At 42.6% G+C, this 18,619-nt stretch overlaps 1 protein-coding gene across 3 annotated transcripts in view; it reads right to left on the bottom strand.

The window, feature by feature from the left end:
• gtpbp10 (GTP-binding protein 10 (putative)) overlaps window positions 1-15,713 on the bottom strand; it is a 60,081-nt gene extending 44,368 nt beyond the window's left edge. Inside the window, exons 1-4 of one of the 3 annotated variants that reach the window (XM_060825555.1) lie at window positions 15,654-15,713; window positions 6,620-6,668; window positions 6,475-6,586; window positions 2,422-2,513 (exon numbers count right to left, since the gene is read on the bottom strand). In XM_060825555.1, the coding sequence (XP_060681538.1) occupies window positions 2,422-2,513; window positions 6,475-6,586; window positions 6,620-6,668; window positions 15,654-15,686 (286 nt within the window). In that variant the 5' untranslated portion in view covers window positions 15,687-15,713. Of the gene's footprint in view, window positions 1-2,421; window positions 2,514-6,474; window positions 6,669-7,998; window positions 8,062-15,653 lie in introns of those variants that run through there. The other 2 variants (XM_060825553.1, XM_060825554.1) reach the window with 2 other exon arrangements.
• Window positions 15,714-18,619: the final 2,906 nt, after the last annotated feature.

The raw sequence follows: 18,619 nt of genomic DNA on the forward strand, positions 1-18,619 counted from the left end.
ATCATGTTGACATAAGGAGGGAGGATGCGTTGGGTTGGCTAAAGGATATTAAGGTGGACAAATCCATAGGATCGGATGGGATCTATCCCAGGTTGCTAAGGGAGGCAAGAGAGGAAATAGCTGGGGCCCTGACACATATCTTTGTAGCATCCTTAAACACAGGTGAAGTGCCAGAGGACTTGAGAGTTGCTAATGTTGCCCTCCTGTTCAAGGAGGATAATAAGGATACAGACCAGTGAGCCCGACGTCAGTGGTGGGAAAGTTGCTGGAGAAGGTACTGAGGAATAGGATCTACTTATATTTGGAAGAGAATTTGCTTTTCAGTGATAGGCAACATGGTTTTGTGCTGGGAGATCATGCCTTACCAACTTAATAGAGTTCTTTGAGAAAGTGACCAAGTTGATAGCTGAATGAAAGGCTGTAGATATCATATAAATGGACTTTAATAAGGTGTTTGATAAGGTTGAAAATGTGTTGCTGGAAAAGCGCAGCAGGTCAGGCAGCATCCAAGGAGCAGGAGAATCGACGTTTCGGGCATGAGCCCTTCTTCAGGAATGAGGAGAGTGTGCCAAGCAGGCTAAGCTAGAAGGTAGGGAGGAGAGGTGTTGGAAATGCGATAGGTGGAAGGAGGTTAAGGTGAAGGTGATAGGCTGGAGTGGGGGTGGGGGCAGAGAGGTCAGGAAGGAGATTGCAGGTGAGGAAGGTGGTGGTGAGTTCGAGGGTTGGGACTGAGACAAGGTGGGGAGAGGGGAAATAAGGAAACGATTCCCCATTGCAGACAAATGGAGAAAGTGAAGTCCCATAGTGTGCAGTGTGTGTTAGCTAGGTGGATAAAGAACTGGTTGAGCAACAGGAGACAGAGTAGTAGTTGAAGGGAGTTTCTCGAAATGGAGAAAGGTGACCAATGGCGTTCCACAGGGATTAGTACTGGGGTCACTGTTGTTCATAATATACATAAATGATCTGGACGAGGGCATTGGTGGTCTGATCAGTAATTTTGCAGATGACACGAAGATTGGTGGAGTAGCAGAAAGCATAGGAGACTGTCAAAGATTACAGGAGAATATAGCTGGACTGGAAAGTTGGACGGAGAAGTGGCAGGTGGAGTTCAATCCGGGCAAATCTGAGGTGATGCATTTTGGAAGGTCTAATTCTAGAGCAAACTGTACTGTAAATGGAAAGGCCTTAGGAAAAGGTGATGAACAGAGATCTGGGAGTTCAGGTCCATTGTACTCTGAAGGTGGCTACACAGGTGGATAGAGTGGTCAAGAAGGCATATGATATGCTTGCCTACATCGGATGGAATATTGAGTACAAGAGCTCGCAGGTCATGTTAAAATTGTACAAGACTTTGGTTCGGCCGCATTTAGAACTCTGTGTACAGTTCTAGTCACCACCTTATCAAAAAGACAAAGACGCTTTTAAGAGGGTGCAGAGAAGGTTTACGAGGATATTGCCTGGGATGGAAGGTGCTAGCTATGAAAAGAGGTTGAGTAGGTTAGGATTGTTTTGATTGGAAAAAAGGGGGAACCTGACTGAGGTCTACAAAATCACGAAGGGTGTAGACAGTATGGATAAGATTTTTTCCCATGGTGAGGAATTCAAAAATGAGAGGTCACGCATTCAAGGCGAGGGGAGAAAAATTTAAGGGGGATACATGCGAGAAGTACTTTACACAGAGGGTGGTAGGTACATGGAACGTGATGCCAACAGAGGCTTAGAAGCAGGCACAGTAGATTCATTTAATCTACATCTGAACAGATGCATGAGTAGGTGGGGAGGCAGTGGGATACAGCTCCTTAGTCATTGGACAACAGATTCAGACAGTGGATTTGGATCGGCACAGGCTTGGAGGGCCGAAGGGCCTGTTCCTGGGCTGTAAATTTCCTTTGTTCTAATAGTAAATAATAAAGAAATGGCAGATGTAATAAATAAATATTTTGCTCTATATTCACCATAGAGGGTATAAAATACAATCCAGTATAACTGCAAATCAAGAAGTTAAAGGAAAAGTGAAACTGGTGAAATTTTACTCATTAGAGGAGCAGTACTGAGTAAATTATGGAGCTGCAGGTTGTTAGATCTCGTGGTCTTGATGGACTTTATCCTAGAGTCTTTAAAGAGTTGGAAAATTAGGTTGTGTCTGTATTGGTGTTAATTTTCCTAAATTCATTATATTCAGGAAAAGTTCCATAAGTGTTGTGTTTCTTCATGCATTGGAATTCACAAATAGATTTCATTATGATTAGATAGAAGACTACAATTTATACCACATATATACTGAAAGTACACTAACACTAATGTTTTGTATTAGCAGAATGCAGAGAAAATAGCACACAATGAATATTTTAACAAAGCAAAAGAACTATTTGTACTTAAAAGCTGGTATCAAGCCTGATCAATTTTAAAAACAGTCCTCACCTATTACCTGCCCATCATCATTAGTGATTGAAATTCCAACTGGAGCATGAATTTCACAATCATTTCCCTTTACTCCCTTAAGCGATCGAATACTAGAAATTGTAAAGAACAAAAGCAAAATTAGAGCACGTGCTATTTTACTATTCAAAAAGGAGGAATTCATGGAGTTTGCGTGGTATGGTTTTCTGAATCAATACGTTGAAGAACCAACAAAAAAGGCCATCCTAGCCAGGGTATTGCATAATCAGAAAGGAATTATTGACAATCTAGCAATTCTTCATTAGGATTGAGTGTCGTGGTTGATTCTGAGATAAAGGTCCTGAATCTAAATAGAGAAAACTAAGATGGTATGAGGTGCAAGCTGGCTTTTGATAAATTAGGAAACGTTACTTAAAGGGATGATGGCACTTAGGTAATGGCAAACATTTAAAAACTGTATGGAGGAACTACAATAACTGGTTATTTCTGTCTAGAACAAAAATAAAATAGGAAAGGTGACCTGAACATGTCTATAAAGGGAAATTAAGTGCAGCACTAGATCCCAGGAAGGGGCATACAAAGTGGCCAAAGAAAGCAGCAACCAAGAATTGCGAGCTTTAAATTTCAGCAAAGGAGAACAATGAGATTGATTGAGAGAAGAAAATCATCCTTTACAGTCAGACACAGAGGAATTACATCGGTGAACAAAGAGATAGCAGACCAATTAAATATATAGCATGATTCGGTCTTCACAAAAGAGGACAAAAACAACATCTCAAAATGTTGGAGAACACAGGTTCTGGAGAGAGGGAGGAACTGAGGTCAGTATTAGTACAGAAATGGTGTTGGAGAAATTGGTGACACAAAGGCCAATAAATCCCCAGAACTCAATATCCCAGAGTAGTTAAGGAGGTAGCCCTAGAAAAAAAATGGATTTGATGGTGGACATCTTTCAAGATTCTATGGACTCTGGAACAATTCCTATGGATTGGAGGGTAGCGAAAGTAACTCCACCATTTAGTAAAGGAGAGAAAACAGGGAATTATAAACCAGTTAACCAGATATTGGTAGTGGAGAAGATTGTAGACTCCATTATAAAAGATTTAATAACAGAGCACTTGGAAAATAGTAATAAGATTTGGCAGAGTCAGCATATATTTACAAAAAGGAATTCATGCTTGACAAATCTACCGGACCCTGTTAAGGATGTAACGCATTGAATGGATAAGGTGAAAGCAGTGATGTGGTTTCGTTGGAAGGTTTTTTTGAAAAGGTCCTACATAAGAGATCAGCATGTAAAATTAGAGTGCATGGGATAAGGGTAGTATACAGAACATAGGATACAGAACTGGTTGACAGGGGGTAGGAATAAATGGATCTTTTTCCAATTGACAGGCAATGACTAGTGGGACATAGGAATCAGTGCTTGGACCCCAGCAACTCACATTATAAAATAACGATTTAGATAATGAATAGAACAGAGGATGGATACCTCAAAGCATATAAAATTCTAACTGGGCTAGACAGGGTAAATGCAAGAAGGATGTTCCTGATGATCAGGGAACTCAGAATCAAGAGTCACAATTTAAGGATATGGAGCAGGCTACTTGGGATTGAAATAAGGTGCAATTTATTCACCCAAAGAGCTGTGAGCCTGTGGAATTCCCTACTGCAGAAAGCAGATGGGACCAAAGCACTGCAAGTTTTCAAGAGTTAGGTGTTGTTCTCAGGGCTAAAAGGGTCAAGGGGGATGGGGAGAAAGCAGGAACTAAGTTAGATAATCATACCGAATGGCAGAACAGACTCAAAGGGCTGAATAGCCCTCTCCTGCTCCTTTTTTCTACGTTTACTGTCTGTGTTCAATATTCTAAACTAAATGATCATCGGAGGGAACACAGTTTTTAAGGCATATTAGTACTTGTCAAGACTGCCTTTTCAGCCATTGCATTCCAGATAGGATTTCCCTCACTTTAATTTCATCATATTTATACTTGTCTTTTAAGAAAATTCTTTCTGTACATCCAACTCTATTTTCCTTTACCATTTCGGACATTATTACAATTGAAACAATTATCAAGTTCCAAAGCTTAAAACAAAATATGCAATTTTTTTCAATCATTGTGCCCTTAAAGATGTCAACTTCTCAAATTTAATGGATATCTTACTTAAATTAAGATTCAGGTTCCAGTTCTTGTTCAACATAAACTGCAAAAATACATTGTACTCATATCACTGTAGAGTATTACCTCAATCACATAAATGAAGTAGAAATGATTTATTTCAATGAAAGCAAATTACAAATTTATAGTGGAATTTCTATGAAAGTAACTTAAATTGAGCTGAACTCTCCCAGCCATTCATGGCATCATTATATCTACTCCATAACAATAACTGAAACTTAATTTCAAGCAGACAAGAGGTGAAATAATAAATCAAATACAGCTACTTAGACTACTTTATCTGTACTGACATCTAAATATTATAGTTCACCATGCATAGATCTGTTTAAAAGACTATTTCCAGAAGCTAACACTTTTCCTCCTGTCTTCAAATTTATAATTTACTTTTAAGGTTCACTGCAGGCCAGCATTACACCTCTGAGGGACACATTTTCAGATTTTAATCAAGAAATAACTGCAAGCAAGCAAGCTATTTTAGCCACTGCAAAAAAAAATCTTAGGTGTTGTACTATATACAGTAAAGGTTATGCTCCAACAATCTCCCAGCTGCAATTCTAAGTATTTGTGTTAAACAGCCGTACTCCTAGGCAAGCTACAACATTGGTATTGACATGACAAAGCAAAAAAGGACAGAAACCTATCCACAAAAAAAAAAGAAAACATAATCAAATTACTCCATTTCGTGGCCCATCACTCTATTCTGGAAGATCACCACGGTGCTGGAAGCTGTTATCAATAATACTGTCAAGCAGCAGCTGCTCATTACTAACCTACTCACAGAATTTCTGTTTGGGTTCCGCTGGAATATTTAGCTCCTGGCCTCATCACACTTGATCCAAAACATAGACATAAGAGTTGAATTCAACAAGTCAAGTGAGATTGATTTTCCTTGACATCAAGATAATTTTTGATCTGGAATGGCATCTGGAAGCCCAAGCAACTTGAAGTCAATGAGAGTTAGAAGAAAATCTCTCCACTGGTTTGATACAACCTTGCACAAAGGAAGATGGTTTAGGTTGCTGAATATCAATCATCTCGCTGTAGAACACTGCTGCAGTAATTTCTCAGATCAACCATTTAAGCTGCTTCATTCGTGAGCTTCCCCATGCTATAAGGTCAGAAATGGTAATATTTGCTAATGACTGCACATCCATGCAGCAAAATCTGGACCACTTAAGTTTAGGCCAACTAATACTGTGTAACATTCTCACTACACAGTTATCAGGTAATAACTATTATTTTTCCCGGACGTTCAACGGAATTTGTCATTTCCAAATTCCACATGACCAAAATCCTGGGGTCAACACTGACCAGAAGCTGAACTGGACCAGCTGCATAAATTACAACAGTGAGGCAAAGGCAGGGAATTCTATGAGAAGTAACTCATCTTATAACTCCCCATCATATCATCTACAAGACAAATCAGGAACATGATGGAAGCTTTTACACTTGCTGTATGACAATATCATCATGCAACAAGCTTGATGTCAGCTAGGACAAAGCAGAGATCTTGAAGGATTGTAATCAGGAATTATATTCATAATCTAAAAAGAACCGCAGTAATGTAGAATGAAGCAGTCAAAATTGTGTTGATGTACAATTTATTTCATTAATATTACAAAAGAAAACATTTAATAGAAATACAGTTGTTAGGCAAGAGCTGCCAGTCATTGACAGCTATTTGAAATAACATTTTCAACATTTTAAATCACTTTTCCAGTAAGCACTAGTTCATATCACAGTCCACAAATATGCCCAAATCACATACAAAGGGAAGAATCAAGCCCATTTGAAGTGGTATACTGTGATTAGTAGGGCAGAGTTTGAACTTTTAACCTTAAGCTTATTGCTAAATACTCCAGTTATGAGATCTTTTCACAAGTTAACATCATACCTGCTGTTAGCACCAACACCAGCCACAAAACGTTTACTTGGATATTTATCCTTGATCTTTTTTAAGGACATTCCATCTTGCGCTACAACCCAGACGTCACCACCTTTACCACCTTCACCCCCAAGTCGAAGAAGTCCCATTCCACCACTCCCGCCACGAACATAAATTCTGAGATTGTCAATAAAGCTGCCATACTACAAGATAAAATTATTAGAAAGAAAACAGTGAATTATACCTCCCGAATAAAGCACAGACTGAAATTTATTCAAATCTTTGTATTAATATTTAGCAAGGGTCTACATAATAAGAGCAATCAAATTAACAGTTTCTAAGAACCAAAAATGCCTTTTTTAATCAAGAAATTGATGTTTACTTGTGGAAATATTTCAACTGACACATCACACAAAGCTACTAATGTAAACATTATATGCAGAACACATTGCAAGCACGTTTCCATCTCAAATTATTATGTGGAATGTTAACACTCTGTGGCCAAATTAAGTGCCACAAAAGATGTTGGTATGTAGGGTCTGGTGGAAAAGTCTTCATTGCCTTGCTCTTAAGTGTCATAATCCAGTAAATGTTTTTAATTTCCAAGTTAATCAATTTGGAAACAAATTGTATTTATATTCCAGATGGGTTAAAAAAATGCTAAACTTCAAAATGAATTTACTGATCATACTGCAGCTCCATTTTGAAGTGTAAAGACCAGTTGGACCAGTCTGTGTTATTCACATTAGTTTTAGCATTTTATTTTGTTACTACATTTCATTGCATTCTGGAATAATATTTTTATCATAGAAAGAAATGCTCCAAGATGCTTCACATATCTGCATGAGAATGTTAAAAGTTTGGTCAAAGAGGTAGATTTTAAGAAAGCACTCAACATGAAAAGAGAAGTAGAGCTTAGAGTCATAGGTCATTGAAGGTACAATGGTGAGGCCATTGCATGAAGCACACAAGGCCAGACTGAAAGAAACAGAATGCAAATGTGAAATGTAGTACCAGAAATAGTTAGAGATATCGGGAGGATGTCAGCCAAGAGGGATTTAAAATAATGAACATAATTATAATAAACATAATAAACATAACTTGAAGGAACAAAAACCAATGAAACTCTGCGTGACAAAGAGGTGATTGCTTAGCACATTTCAAAAAGGATATTTTGGTTGAGCCGAAGTTAAGCATCCTAAAATGCTTCACCTATTCTAAGCAGGTCACTGTTGTGATTTAGGATCAGGATCTCAAGGATTCAGGTCATGGGGCCACCCAAAAGAAAGAGCAGTCAAATTTAACAGGGGTGAAAGCATGCAGGTGGGTTTCAGTGGTAGCTGAATAAAGGAATAACCAAGTGATGTCACAGAGGCGAAATAGAAGATTTGTGACACGAGTGTTAGGTGGAGGTAGCTAAGCTCAACATGTTACAGTCAAAAGCAAATATTTGAGAGGTCTGCTTCAACCTGGGACAATATCTGTGTTGGAGGGAGAGGCGGAAGGATAAAATTGTTAAACTATTGGTCTTACCCAATTCATGCTGCGAAAATCCTGTACAATTTTTATTCGATCTCCTCTATTCCAATGGAAGATGTCCTAAGACCTCCTGATATCCACAGATTTTTCCTATGTCAACAGTAAAGTCCTAACATGTGATGTAGATGAACCCAAGTGCAGATCAAAGGCAACACAGGTTTGACCTGTGAATTTCACAACATAACTGATGGCTGAAGTCATTGACATGCATCCATGAGGCAGAACTTTTTTTGGGGGGGGGGGGGGGGGGTGGTCACGCCAGCAAATGAAGAATGAGTGACCACCAGACAATCCAAGAGTGCCAGGCAGGGTATCACAGCACTCCCCAGAGATTCCATTGCCTAATTGGTTTTACATTCCAGATACTGGTGAGTGCCAGAATCACTCAAAGATGTGCAACGTGAGCTGAGTCCATGGGTACTCCAGGATAGTTGTAGAGGGAAGAAAGACAATGGGCAAGACAGCAGTTCTGATAGCGGATCCTTTAGTTACAGCAACAGACAGGGGTTTCTGTGGTCTGCGGTGTGAATCCAAAATGGTTTTAGGATCATGGTTGTGGATGTCACAGAATGATTGCAGCTCATTGTTTTGGGGTAGGATGAGAGACCGGAGGTCATGGTCTACACTGGAACCAAAGACAGAGGTAAAAAGAGAAATGTGGTTCTGCCAACAAAATTTTTTATACTTAGTTCCTGAAATGAACAAGTAGGACCTTCAATTTCTAGATTACAACAGGTATCATGCACAAGTGAGTACTCAAAAAGGAAGAAAAGACAGATTAATTTGTGGCTGGAAATTTTTTAGAGCCCCAGCACACTTGGACTGATCTCAGAGATTAGTCGATGGGCTGCATCTGAACAAAGCTAAAAGTGAGTTCCTGTGGAACATGTTAACTAACTTAGCAGAGTTGTGAGAACCTGGAGAAAGTACTAGAGATACAGAAACATAGAAAGAAAAGCATCAGAAATGCACTCAGTCATTCGAGCCTGCTCCACAACTCAATATGGCCATGGTCGATCATCCAACTCAGTATCCTGTTCCCACTTTCCCACCATATGGGCGCCAAGGTGGCTCAGTGGTTAGCACTGTTGCCTCACAATGCCAGGAACCTGGGTTCGATTACAGCCTTGGGAGTTTGCGCATACTCCCCATGTCTGCGTGGATTTTTTCCCACAGTCACAGGTTAGGTGAATTGGCCATGCTAAATTGACCATAGAGTTCAGGTAGGTGTAGGTTAGGTACACTTGTCAGCGGAAATTTACAGTAATAGGGTAGGGGATGTGGGTCTGGGTGGGATACTCTTCGGAGGGTTGGTATGGACTTGTTGAGCTGAATGGCCTGTTTGCACACTCTAGGGATTTGATTCTATTCCCTTAGATCCCTTTAGCCATAAGAACTACATTTGCGTCCTTCTTAAAAACTGTCAATGTTTTGTCCTCAACTGCTTTTTGTGACAAGAATTCATAGGCTCGCCACTCTACGGGTGAAGAAATTTCTCCTTATCTCAATCACAAATACCCTAAGGCTATGACACCTGGTTCTGATCTCCCCAATAATCAGGAACTTCTTTCCTGCCTAGTCCTGTTAGAATAGAACAAAGAACAAAGAAAATTGCAGCACAGGAATAGGTCCTTTGGCCCTCCAAACCTGTGCCGATCAAGATTCTCTGTCTAAACATGTCACCTATTTTCTAAAGATTTGTATCGTTCTGCTCCTTGCCCATTCATGTATCTGTCTAGATACATCTTAAATGTCGCTATCATGCTCGCTCTAGCACCTCCGCTGGCAATGCATTCCAAGCACCCACCACCCTCTACGTGAAGAACTTTCCACACATATCTCCCTCAAATATTTCCCCTCTCAGCTTGAACTCGTGACTCCTTATAATCGAGTCCCCCGCTCTGGGAAAAAGCTTCTTGCTATCCACCCTGTCTATATCTCTCATGATTTTGTAGACCTCAATCAGGTTCCTCATTCCCCAATCTCCATCTTTCTAATGAAAATAATCCTAACCTACTCAGTCTCTCTTCATAGCTAGCGCCCTCCATATCAGGCAACATCCTGATGAACCTCCTGTGCACCTCTCGAAAGCATCCACATCCTTCTGTTAATGTGGCAACCAGCGCTGTATGCAGTATGCCAAATGTGACCGAACCAAAGATCTACACAACTGTAACATGACCTACCAACTCTTATACTCAATGGAGGAGCACCCTGTATGCCTTCTTGACCACCCTACCAACCAGCGTTGCCACTTTCAGGGTCCAATGGACCTGAACATCCAGATCTCTCTGCATATCAATTTTCCCTAGGGCTTTTCCATTTACTGTACAGTTCACTCTTGAATTGGATCTTCCAAAATGCATCACCTCACATTTGCCTGGATTGAACTCTTGCAGAATATCATACACGTCTACAAGATCCCCGTTCATTCTTCTAAATTGCAGTGAATAGAATCTTAACAAATCCAGTATCTCTTCATATGCCAGCCCTGCCATCTCAGGAATCAAACTGGTAAACATTCACTGCATTCTCTCCACTGCTGGAACATCCTTCCTCAGATAAGGAGACCAGAACTGCACACAGTACTCCAGGTATGACCTCATCAAGGCCCTGTACAATGCCAGCATGACATCTCTACTACAGTAGTTGAATCCTCTTGCTTTAAAAGGCCAATATACCATGTGCCTTCTTCACTGTCTGCTGTACCTGCAGATATAGAAGGATATCCAGGTCTCCTTTCCTTATGTATTGCCATTCAGATAATAATTTGTCTTCCTGTTTTTGCTACCAAAGTGGATAACCTCACATTTATCCAACTTATACTTCATCTGTCATGTACTTGCCCACTCAATCAGCTTGTCCTAAAGTAGTAAAGCACCTCTGCATCCACCTCACAGTTCACCATCTCATCCAAATTTGTGGTGTCTGCAAACTTGGAGCTGTTTTATTTATTCCTTTCATCAAAATCATTATTATATATTGTTAATAGCTGGGCTCCAAACACTGGTCCCTGCAGCGCCCCACTAACCACTGGTTACCATTTGGAAAATAATGTATTTATTCCTACTCACTATCCAGTTCATTAAATGATAATCTTTTAAGGAGGATCTTATGAAAAGCCTTCTCAAAGCCCAAGTGAACCACATCCAATGGCGCTGCTTTATTAACTCTACTTGTTGCATCCTCAAAAGATTCCTGTAGATTTGCCAAGCAGGATCTTCCTTTTGTTCATCCATGTTAACTCTGCCCAATCCTGTCATCATTTTCCAAGCCCTCTGCTGTTAAATCTTTCACCTGCACATCCACCAATGTCATTTACTGTATCCGTTGCGGTCTCCTTTACATGGGGCAGACAGGATGCATTCTCATAGAGTGCTTTAGGGAACATCTTCGGGACACCCGCACCAATCCCAATCAACCCCACCAGCCTGTGGCTGAACATTTCAACACCCCCCGCCCCTCCCCCACAACTCTGCTGAGGATATGTAGGTCCTGGGCTTCCTCCACCGCCACTCCCTCACTACCTGATGCCTGCAGGAAGAACGCCTCACCCTCCACCTCAGACATTCAACCCCAAGGCATCAATGTGGACTTCACCAGTTTCCTCATTCCCCCTCCCCCCACCTTACCCCAGCTCCAACCTATCAGCTCAGTACCATCCTCATAACTTGCCCTACCTGCCAATCTTCCTTCCCACCTATCCACTCCACCCTCCTCTCTGACCTATCAACTTCAACCCTACCTCTATCCACCTACTGTACTCTTGGCTACCTTCTCCCAACCCCACCCCGCCCCCCCCCCCCCCCCCCCACCACATCCCCCCCCAACCACCACCACATCCCCCCCCCAACCACCACCACATCCCCCCCCCAACCACCACCACATCCCCCCCCCAACCACCACCACATCCCCCCCCCAACCACCACCACATCCCCCCCCCACCCACCACCACATCCCCCCCCCCAACCACCACCACATCCCCCCCCAACCACCACCACATCCCCCCCCAACCACCACCACATCCCCCCCCCAACCACCACCACATCCCCCCCCAACCACCACCACATCCCCCCCCAACCACCACCACATCCCCCCCCAACCACCACCACATCCCCCCCCAACCACCACCACATCCCCCCCCAACCAACCACCACCACATCCCCCCCCCAACCACCACCACATCCCCCCCCCAACCACCACCACATCCCCCCCCCAACCACCACCACATCTCTCCCCCAACCACCACCACATCCCCCCCCCAACCACCACCACATCCCCCCCCCCAACCACCACCACATCCCCCCCCAACCACCACCACATCCACCTCCCCCAACCACCACCACATCCACCCCCCCCAACCACCACCACATCCACCCCCCCCACCACCACCACATCCCCCCCCCCACCACCACCACATCCCCCCCCCCCCCCCATTTATATCTCCACCCAGGGGGCACCCTGCCTCATTCCTGATGAAGGGCTTTTGCCCGAAATGTCGATTTTCCTGCTCTTCGGATGCTGCCTGACCTGCTGTGCTTTGCCAGCACCACTCTAATCTAGACTGTTAAATCATTTATAATGAGCCCTAGCATTCTCTCTACTACTGATATCAGACTAGTAATATCAGAATGTATTAAATAATGAGGGCGACAGATAGCACAATAATAGAAATTGGCAAATCAATACGTGCAGTCAGAGTAATACAGAAAGTAATGAAGTCAAAATTAGAGTTACACTGCACGTATTTGAATGCATGGAGGATAATTAGTAACACTGGCAAGTTACAGGCAAAGATTTCTATGTGAGATTATGATGTTGTGGCATGAACTGAGATGAGATTCAAGTGGGGTTGGAAACAGTGTTAAATATTCTCACTTACAAGGTGTTTGGAATAGTTTAGAAAAGAATAAAAAGGAGAAGAGGAACATGGTTCCCTGTAATTGATAGACGACCCAATGGTTAGAAAGATATAGAGTAATAAATCTGCTCAAAAATTACAGATAGGTGCAAAGTAGTTATAATGGGACAGTTTAATTACCCAGATATAGACTGAGATAGTGAAGTGTAAAAGTCAGGGAGGAGCAAGCATTTTAGACTGCATTCAGGAGAATTTCCTACAGCTGAATGCATAGAGTGCAAAAGGCAAGGAGATACTGTTCTTGGAAATAAGATGAGCAAAGTGGAACAAGTGTCAGAGAAGGAACATTTGGAAGCATAAAAGATACGAGTAGGAGACCATTCAACTCCTTGAGCACTGCTCCACTATTCAATATGGTTATGACTGATCATTAAGCTCAAATACCTTAATCCCACCAACCCACCTCAGTACACCACCCCCAATCCCACACACTTTAGCTTTACACATAATCTCTTATATGGGACTTTGCCAAAAGCTTTCTGAAAGTCCAAACAAACCATACCTAGAGGCTCTGCCTGATCAACTCTACTAGTGACAGTCTCAAAAAGATCCAGTAGACAGTGATCAATGTCTTAAAAGATTAAGGATAATGGTGGAAAATGACAAGAACAATTCAGAGTAAAAATAAATCAATTGTTTGGAAGCCATCTTCGACATGGAGCTGGGCTGAAAAGACAGGAACCAAATGCTGGCAGGAAAAACTGTCTCTAATCAATGGGCTACATTCAGAAAGAATTTGTATTGGGTACAGACAAAGTACATTCCCTCAAATGGAAATGGTAGGGCAATCAAAACGAAATCCCTCTTGATATGAAGGAGATAAAAATTAAGTTAAGGAAGAAATAGTGCTTACAGGAAATTGTCAGGCAGAAAATACAACTGAGAATCAAGCTGAATATAAAAGCTTCAGAGGGAAATCAGAAAGCAAATGAGAGAAGGAGAGGTTATGAAAAAGACTAATCACATACCAGACAATCTAAAAGTCTTCTAAAGCACATCAATTGTAAAAGAAAACGTTGGGCTGATCAGAGACCAAAAAAGGGATTTACATGTACAGGCAGGAAGCATGGTGAAAGGACTGAATGTCGATGCTTTTCAGGCCATGGTAACCAAGGAGGAAACACAGACTCTAAAAGGGTTTAAAATTGTCAAGAAAGTATCAGAAAAACCGTTGGTACTTCAAGTTGATAAGGCAGCTGTACAAGATTTGATGCAACCAAAGATATTGAAGCAAACAAGAGAACAAGAGCAGAAATTGCAGAGGCCCTGAAAAATATCTTTCAAGCTTCCCTCATGTCAAGTGGTAAAGGACTGGAGAATTGCAAACATTACTCGCTTCTTTTTAAAAAAAAAATGGTTCAGCAATCACAAGTAAGTCAGCCTAACTTCAGTACGGGGAGACTAATAGAAATATTAATGGGAGATAGAATTAATAGCCAGATAGATGAATGTGTGCTGATTTGACACAGCCAGCATGGATTTTTAAAGAGAAAATCACATGCAACTAACTTTCTGGGGCTTTTTAAACAGCTAGCAGAGTTTGAGGGAAATTGCTGTTAATATAATGTACGTTGAATTGCAAAAGGCATTTAATAGAATGTTGTACAATAGACCTGTGAGGAACATTACAGATTATGGAATGGAAGGGACAGTCACAACATTAATACAAATTTGGAAGAGAGATAAGCAGCAGCATAATGATTAGTGGGCATTTTCCAGTGTGGAAGAAGGTTTGTGATGGACTTCCTTTCACATCAATATTGCTCTTTCTGATAGAAAATACTTAGCTGATGGTGTGTGGGGAACAATTTCAAAGTTTGCAAAAACTTTGCTGAGTTTTAAACTGTAAGGACAATGTAGAATTTTGAAATTCTACATTGATACATTGGGTAGTGTGCAGACAGGTAGCAGATGAAGTTCAATATGGTGACATGTAAGAGAACATGAAAAGATATTGTAAAGGATACTGTTCTAAAGAATGTGAATGTGGGTATATATGTGCATAGGTCACTAAAGATCCTGGTCAGGTGGAGAGAGCTGTTAATAAAACATACAGTACATTAGGTTCATTAATGGAGGATAGAGTGCAAGAGCAAGGGGATTATGCTGCACCTGTATCAAACACTAGTCAGATCTAGGAGAAAGTGAGGACTGCAGATGCGGGAGACCAGAGTCAAGGGCATGGTATTAGTCATTCTTAACCTGGAGTATTATGTACATTTTGGGCATTACATGACAGGCACGAACACACTGGAGTGGCAGAAGAGGTTTACAAGAATGGCTCAGGGTTGAGATAATTCAGGTATGAAGAAAGCCTGTATTTGTGAAGAGACAGCTTTCCTTAGAGAGGAAAAGGAAAAGAAGAGACATGGCAGAAGTTATCAAAGTTGTGAGGGATCTGACATGAAGGAACTTCTCTCACTCTTAAAAGGATCAAGAACAAGAGGGTCTTTGCCAAAGAAGCAAATGTGAAATTAGAAGAAAAAAACTTTTTCACACGACCAGTGGTTCAGGTCTGGAATGCATTGCCTGGCAGACGAATGGAGGCTGACTTAGCTGAGAAATTGAAGACATGATTTGGAGATACCAAAAAATTGAAGAGGGTACTAGTTGATTGTTCTAATAAAAACAATGCGCAGCAACGCAGGAGAATGGCATAAAGTTAAAATACTCAGATGGCCCACACCATGGCCTCCTCCCATAAACAGTGAACGAGTGAAACTCTTACCTTCCTCAGAACCGGGAACCCACACCGCACCATGACAACCCGTCCGACCGGAAACACACTTCCCCATGACAACCCGTCCGACCGGAAACACACTTCCCCATGACAACCCGTCCGACCGGAAACACACTTCCCCATGACAACCCGTCCGACCGGAAACACACTTCCCCATGACAACCCGACCGGAAACAGTTGCACTGCACCGCCCCCAGACATAGAGCCAATAACTATTCCTAATGGTCAGCAGTCGGTCGACAGCCAGGCCAATATTGTTTATAATCTGTACAGATGTTTAAGTGTCTAGCCTAAAATTTAATTAAAAAGTGTTTCGATAACTTTATATTTCAGGAACGCCAATGGTCTTTGGTGTGTGCGTCATTGTTATCCTCCGGAGGGGTCTGGGAGACCATTGAAATGGTTCCGAGGGTCAGGTCACTCCCTGCTCTTCAAAAGGCGACTAGTTTCATTCTAGTCAGAAAGAAAATCCTTTAAAATATTTTGAAACCCCCAAGGTAGAACACCCCCAAAGGGGAGCAGCGACTTCTGAAGGCGTCTGGTGCTTTATTGACACGAACAATATGAATTACCATAATTTGCTAAAGCAATATTGGTCAAGAAATCACAACAGGTTTCTGTTCACCGTGGACTTTTAGTGCTAATCATATAGCAGTTTCCTGACCTTGGTTAGCAATAAAATTAAGAAAACAATGATTTGTCGATTTCACAGAAAGTTTGTGACTGATCCAGAACTGTTCAGCAATTTCTTTTGATATTTGGGAGTTGCAAATGTGTTGCTGGTTAAAGCACAGCAGGTCAGGCAGCATCTCAGGAATAGAGAATTCGACGTTTCGAGCATAAGCCCTTCATCAGGAATAAGAGAGAGAGAGCCAAGCCGGCTAAGATAAAAGGTAGGGAGGAGGGACTAGGGGGAGGGGCGATGGAGGTGGGATAGGTGGAAGGAGGTCAAGGTGAGGGTGATAGGCCGGAGTGGGGTGGGGGCGGAGAGGTCAGGAAGAGGATTGCAGGTTTGGCGGGCGGTGCTGAGTTGAGGGAACCGACTGAGACAAGGTGGGGGGAGGGGAAATGAGGAAGCTGGAGAAATCTGAATTCATACCTTGTGGTTGGAGGGTTCCCAGGCGGAAGATGAGGCGCTCCTCCTCCAGCCGTCGTGTAGTTGTGTTCTGCCGGTGGAGGAGTCCAAGGACCTGCATGTCCTCGGTGGAGTGGGAGGGGGAGTTAAAGTGTTGAGCCACGGGGTGATTGGGTTGGTTGGTTCGGGCGGCCCAGAGGTGTTCTCTGAAGCGTTCCGCAAGTAAGCGGCCTGTCTCACCAATATAGAGGAGGCCACATCGGGTGCAGCGGATGCAATAGATGATGTGTGTGGAGGTACAGGTGAACTTGTGGCGGATATGGAAGGATCCCTTGGGGCCTTGGAGGGAAGTGAGTGTGGAGGTGTGGGCGCAAGTTTTACATTTCCTGCGGTTGCAGGGGAAGGTGCCGGGGGTGGAGGTTGGGTTGGTGGGGGGTGTGGATCTGACAAGGGAGTCACGAAGGGAGTGGTCCTTGCGGAACGCTGATAGGGGAGGGGAGGGAAATATATCCTTGGTGGTGGGGTCCGTTTGGAGGTGGCGGAAATGGCGGCGGATAATACGTTGTATGCGCAGGTTGGTGGGGTGGTAGGTGAGAACCAGTGGGGTTCTGTCTTGGTGGCGGTTGGAGGAGCGGGGCTCAAGGGCGGAGGAGCGGGAAGTGGAGGAGATGCGGTGGAGGGCATCGTCGATCACGTCTGGGGGGAATCTGCGGTCCTTGAAGAAGGAGGCCATCTGGGTTGTGCGGTGTTGGAATTGGTCCTCCTGGGAGCAGATGCGGCGGAGACGAAGGAATTGGGAATATGGGATGGCGTTTTTACAGGGGGCAGGGTGGGAGGAGGTGTAGTCCAGGTAGAATTAACAAGACAAAAACAACGTAGTACAAGATTGGGCTTGATATTTGAAACCTTACCTCCACAATTCACCAATGTCAGACGTCAAGTTGCTTTATGAGTGTCTTTATTTCCCATAAAGTTCAAGTATTCCATTTCCAACATCAGTGTCCCCTACCTTGATGGGCAACATAATTTAGAATCATACAATTATTACAGAACATTGCTAGTGGATTGTGTCAAGTTTCTTCACTGCTGCTGGTCATTGCTAGGCAATTGAGAAGTATTCAGTCACATTCCTCACAGATGGTGGACAAGTGTTGGGGAAGTGAGTTACTCAGTGCAGGATTTCGTGCCTCTAACTTTTAACCTGATCTTATAGCCACTCCACACTATGGCTAGTCCAGTTCAGTTTCTGGTCAATGGTAACCCCCATAATGTTGATACTGGAAGATTTGGTGAGATAATGCAATTGAATTCAAGGGGAGATGATTAGATTATCTCTTTTTGGAGATGGTCATAGCCTGACACTTGGGCAATGTGAATGTGAAGTTGCTATTCACCAGCCCATACCTGGATTTTTTTCTGCATTTAGATATGGACTACTTCAGTATCTAAGGAGCCTCAAGTGATGCTAAAAAATGTACAAAGATCAGAAAACATTCCCACTTCTGACCTTATGATGAAGGGAAGACAATTGATGAAGCAGCTGAAGATGTTTGGGCTCAGGACACCAGCCTGAGGACATTTTGTAAATGCTTGGAGCTGAGATTACAGATCTCTAACTACCACATCCATCTTCTTATGTGCTAGGTAGGACACTAAACAGTTTTCACTCTGATTTCAATTAACTCCATTTTTGCTAAGGCTCCTTGATGCCACACTCAATCAAAAGTGGCCCCGATGTCAGGAGAAGACACTTTCATCTCACCTCTAAAATTCAGCTCTTTTGAACTAAGACTGTAATGAGGTCAGCAATTGAGTGATCCTGGTGGTACCCAAACTGTGCATTAGTGAGTAGGTTAATGCGAAGGAAGTGCTGCTTGAT

This window comes from Hemiscyllium ocellatum, chromosome 5 (assembly GCF_020745735.1).
Source record: "Hemiscyllium ocellatum isolate sHemOce1 chromosome 5, sHemOce1.pat.X.cur, whole genome shotgun sequence".
Taxonomy (NCBI): Eukaryota; Metazoa; Chordata; class Chondrichthyes; order Orectolobiformes; family Hemiscylliidae; genus Hemiscyllium; species Hemiscyllium ocellatum.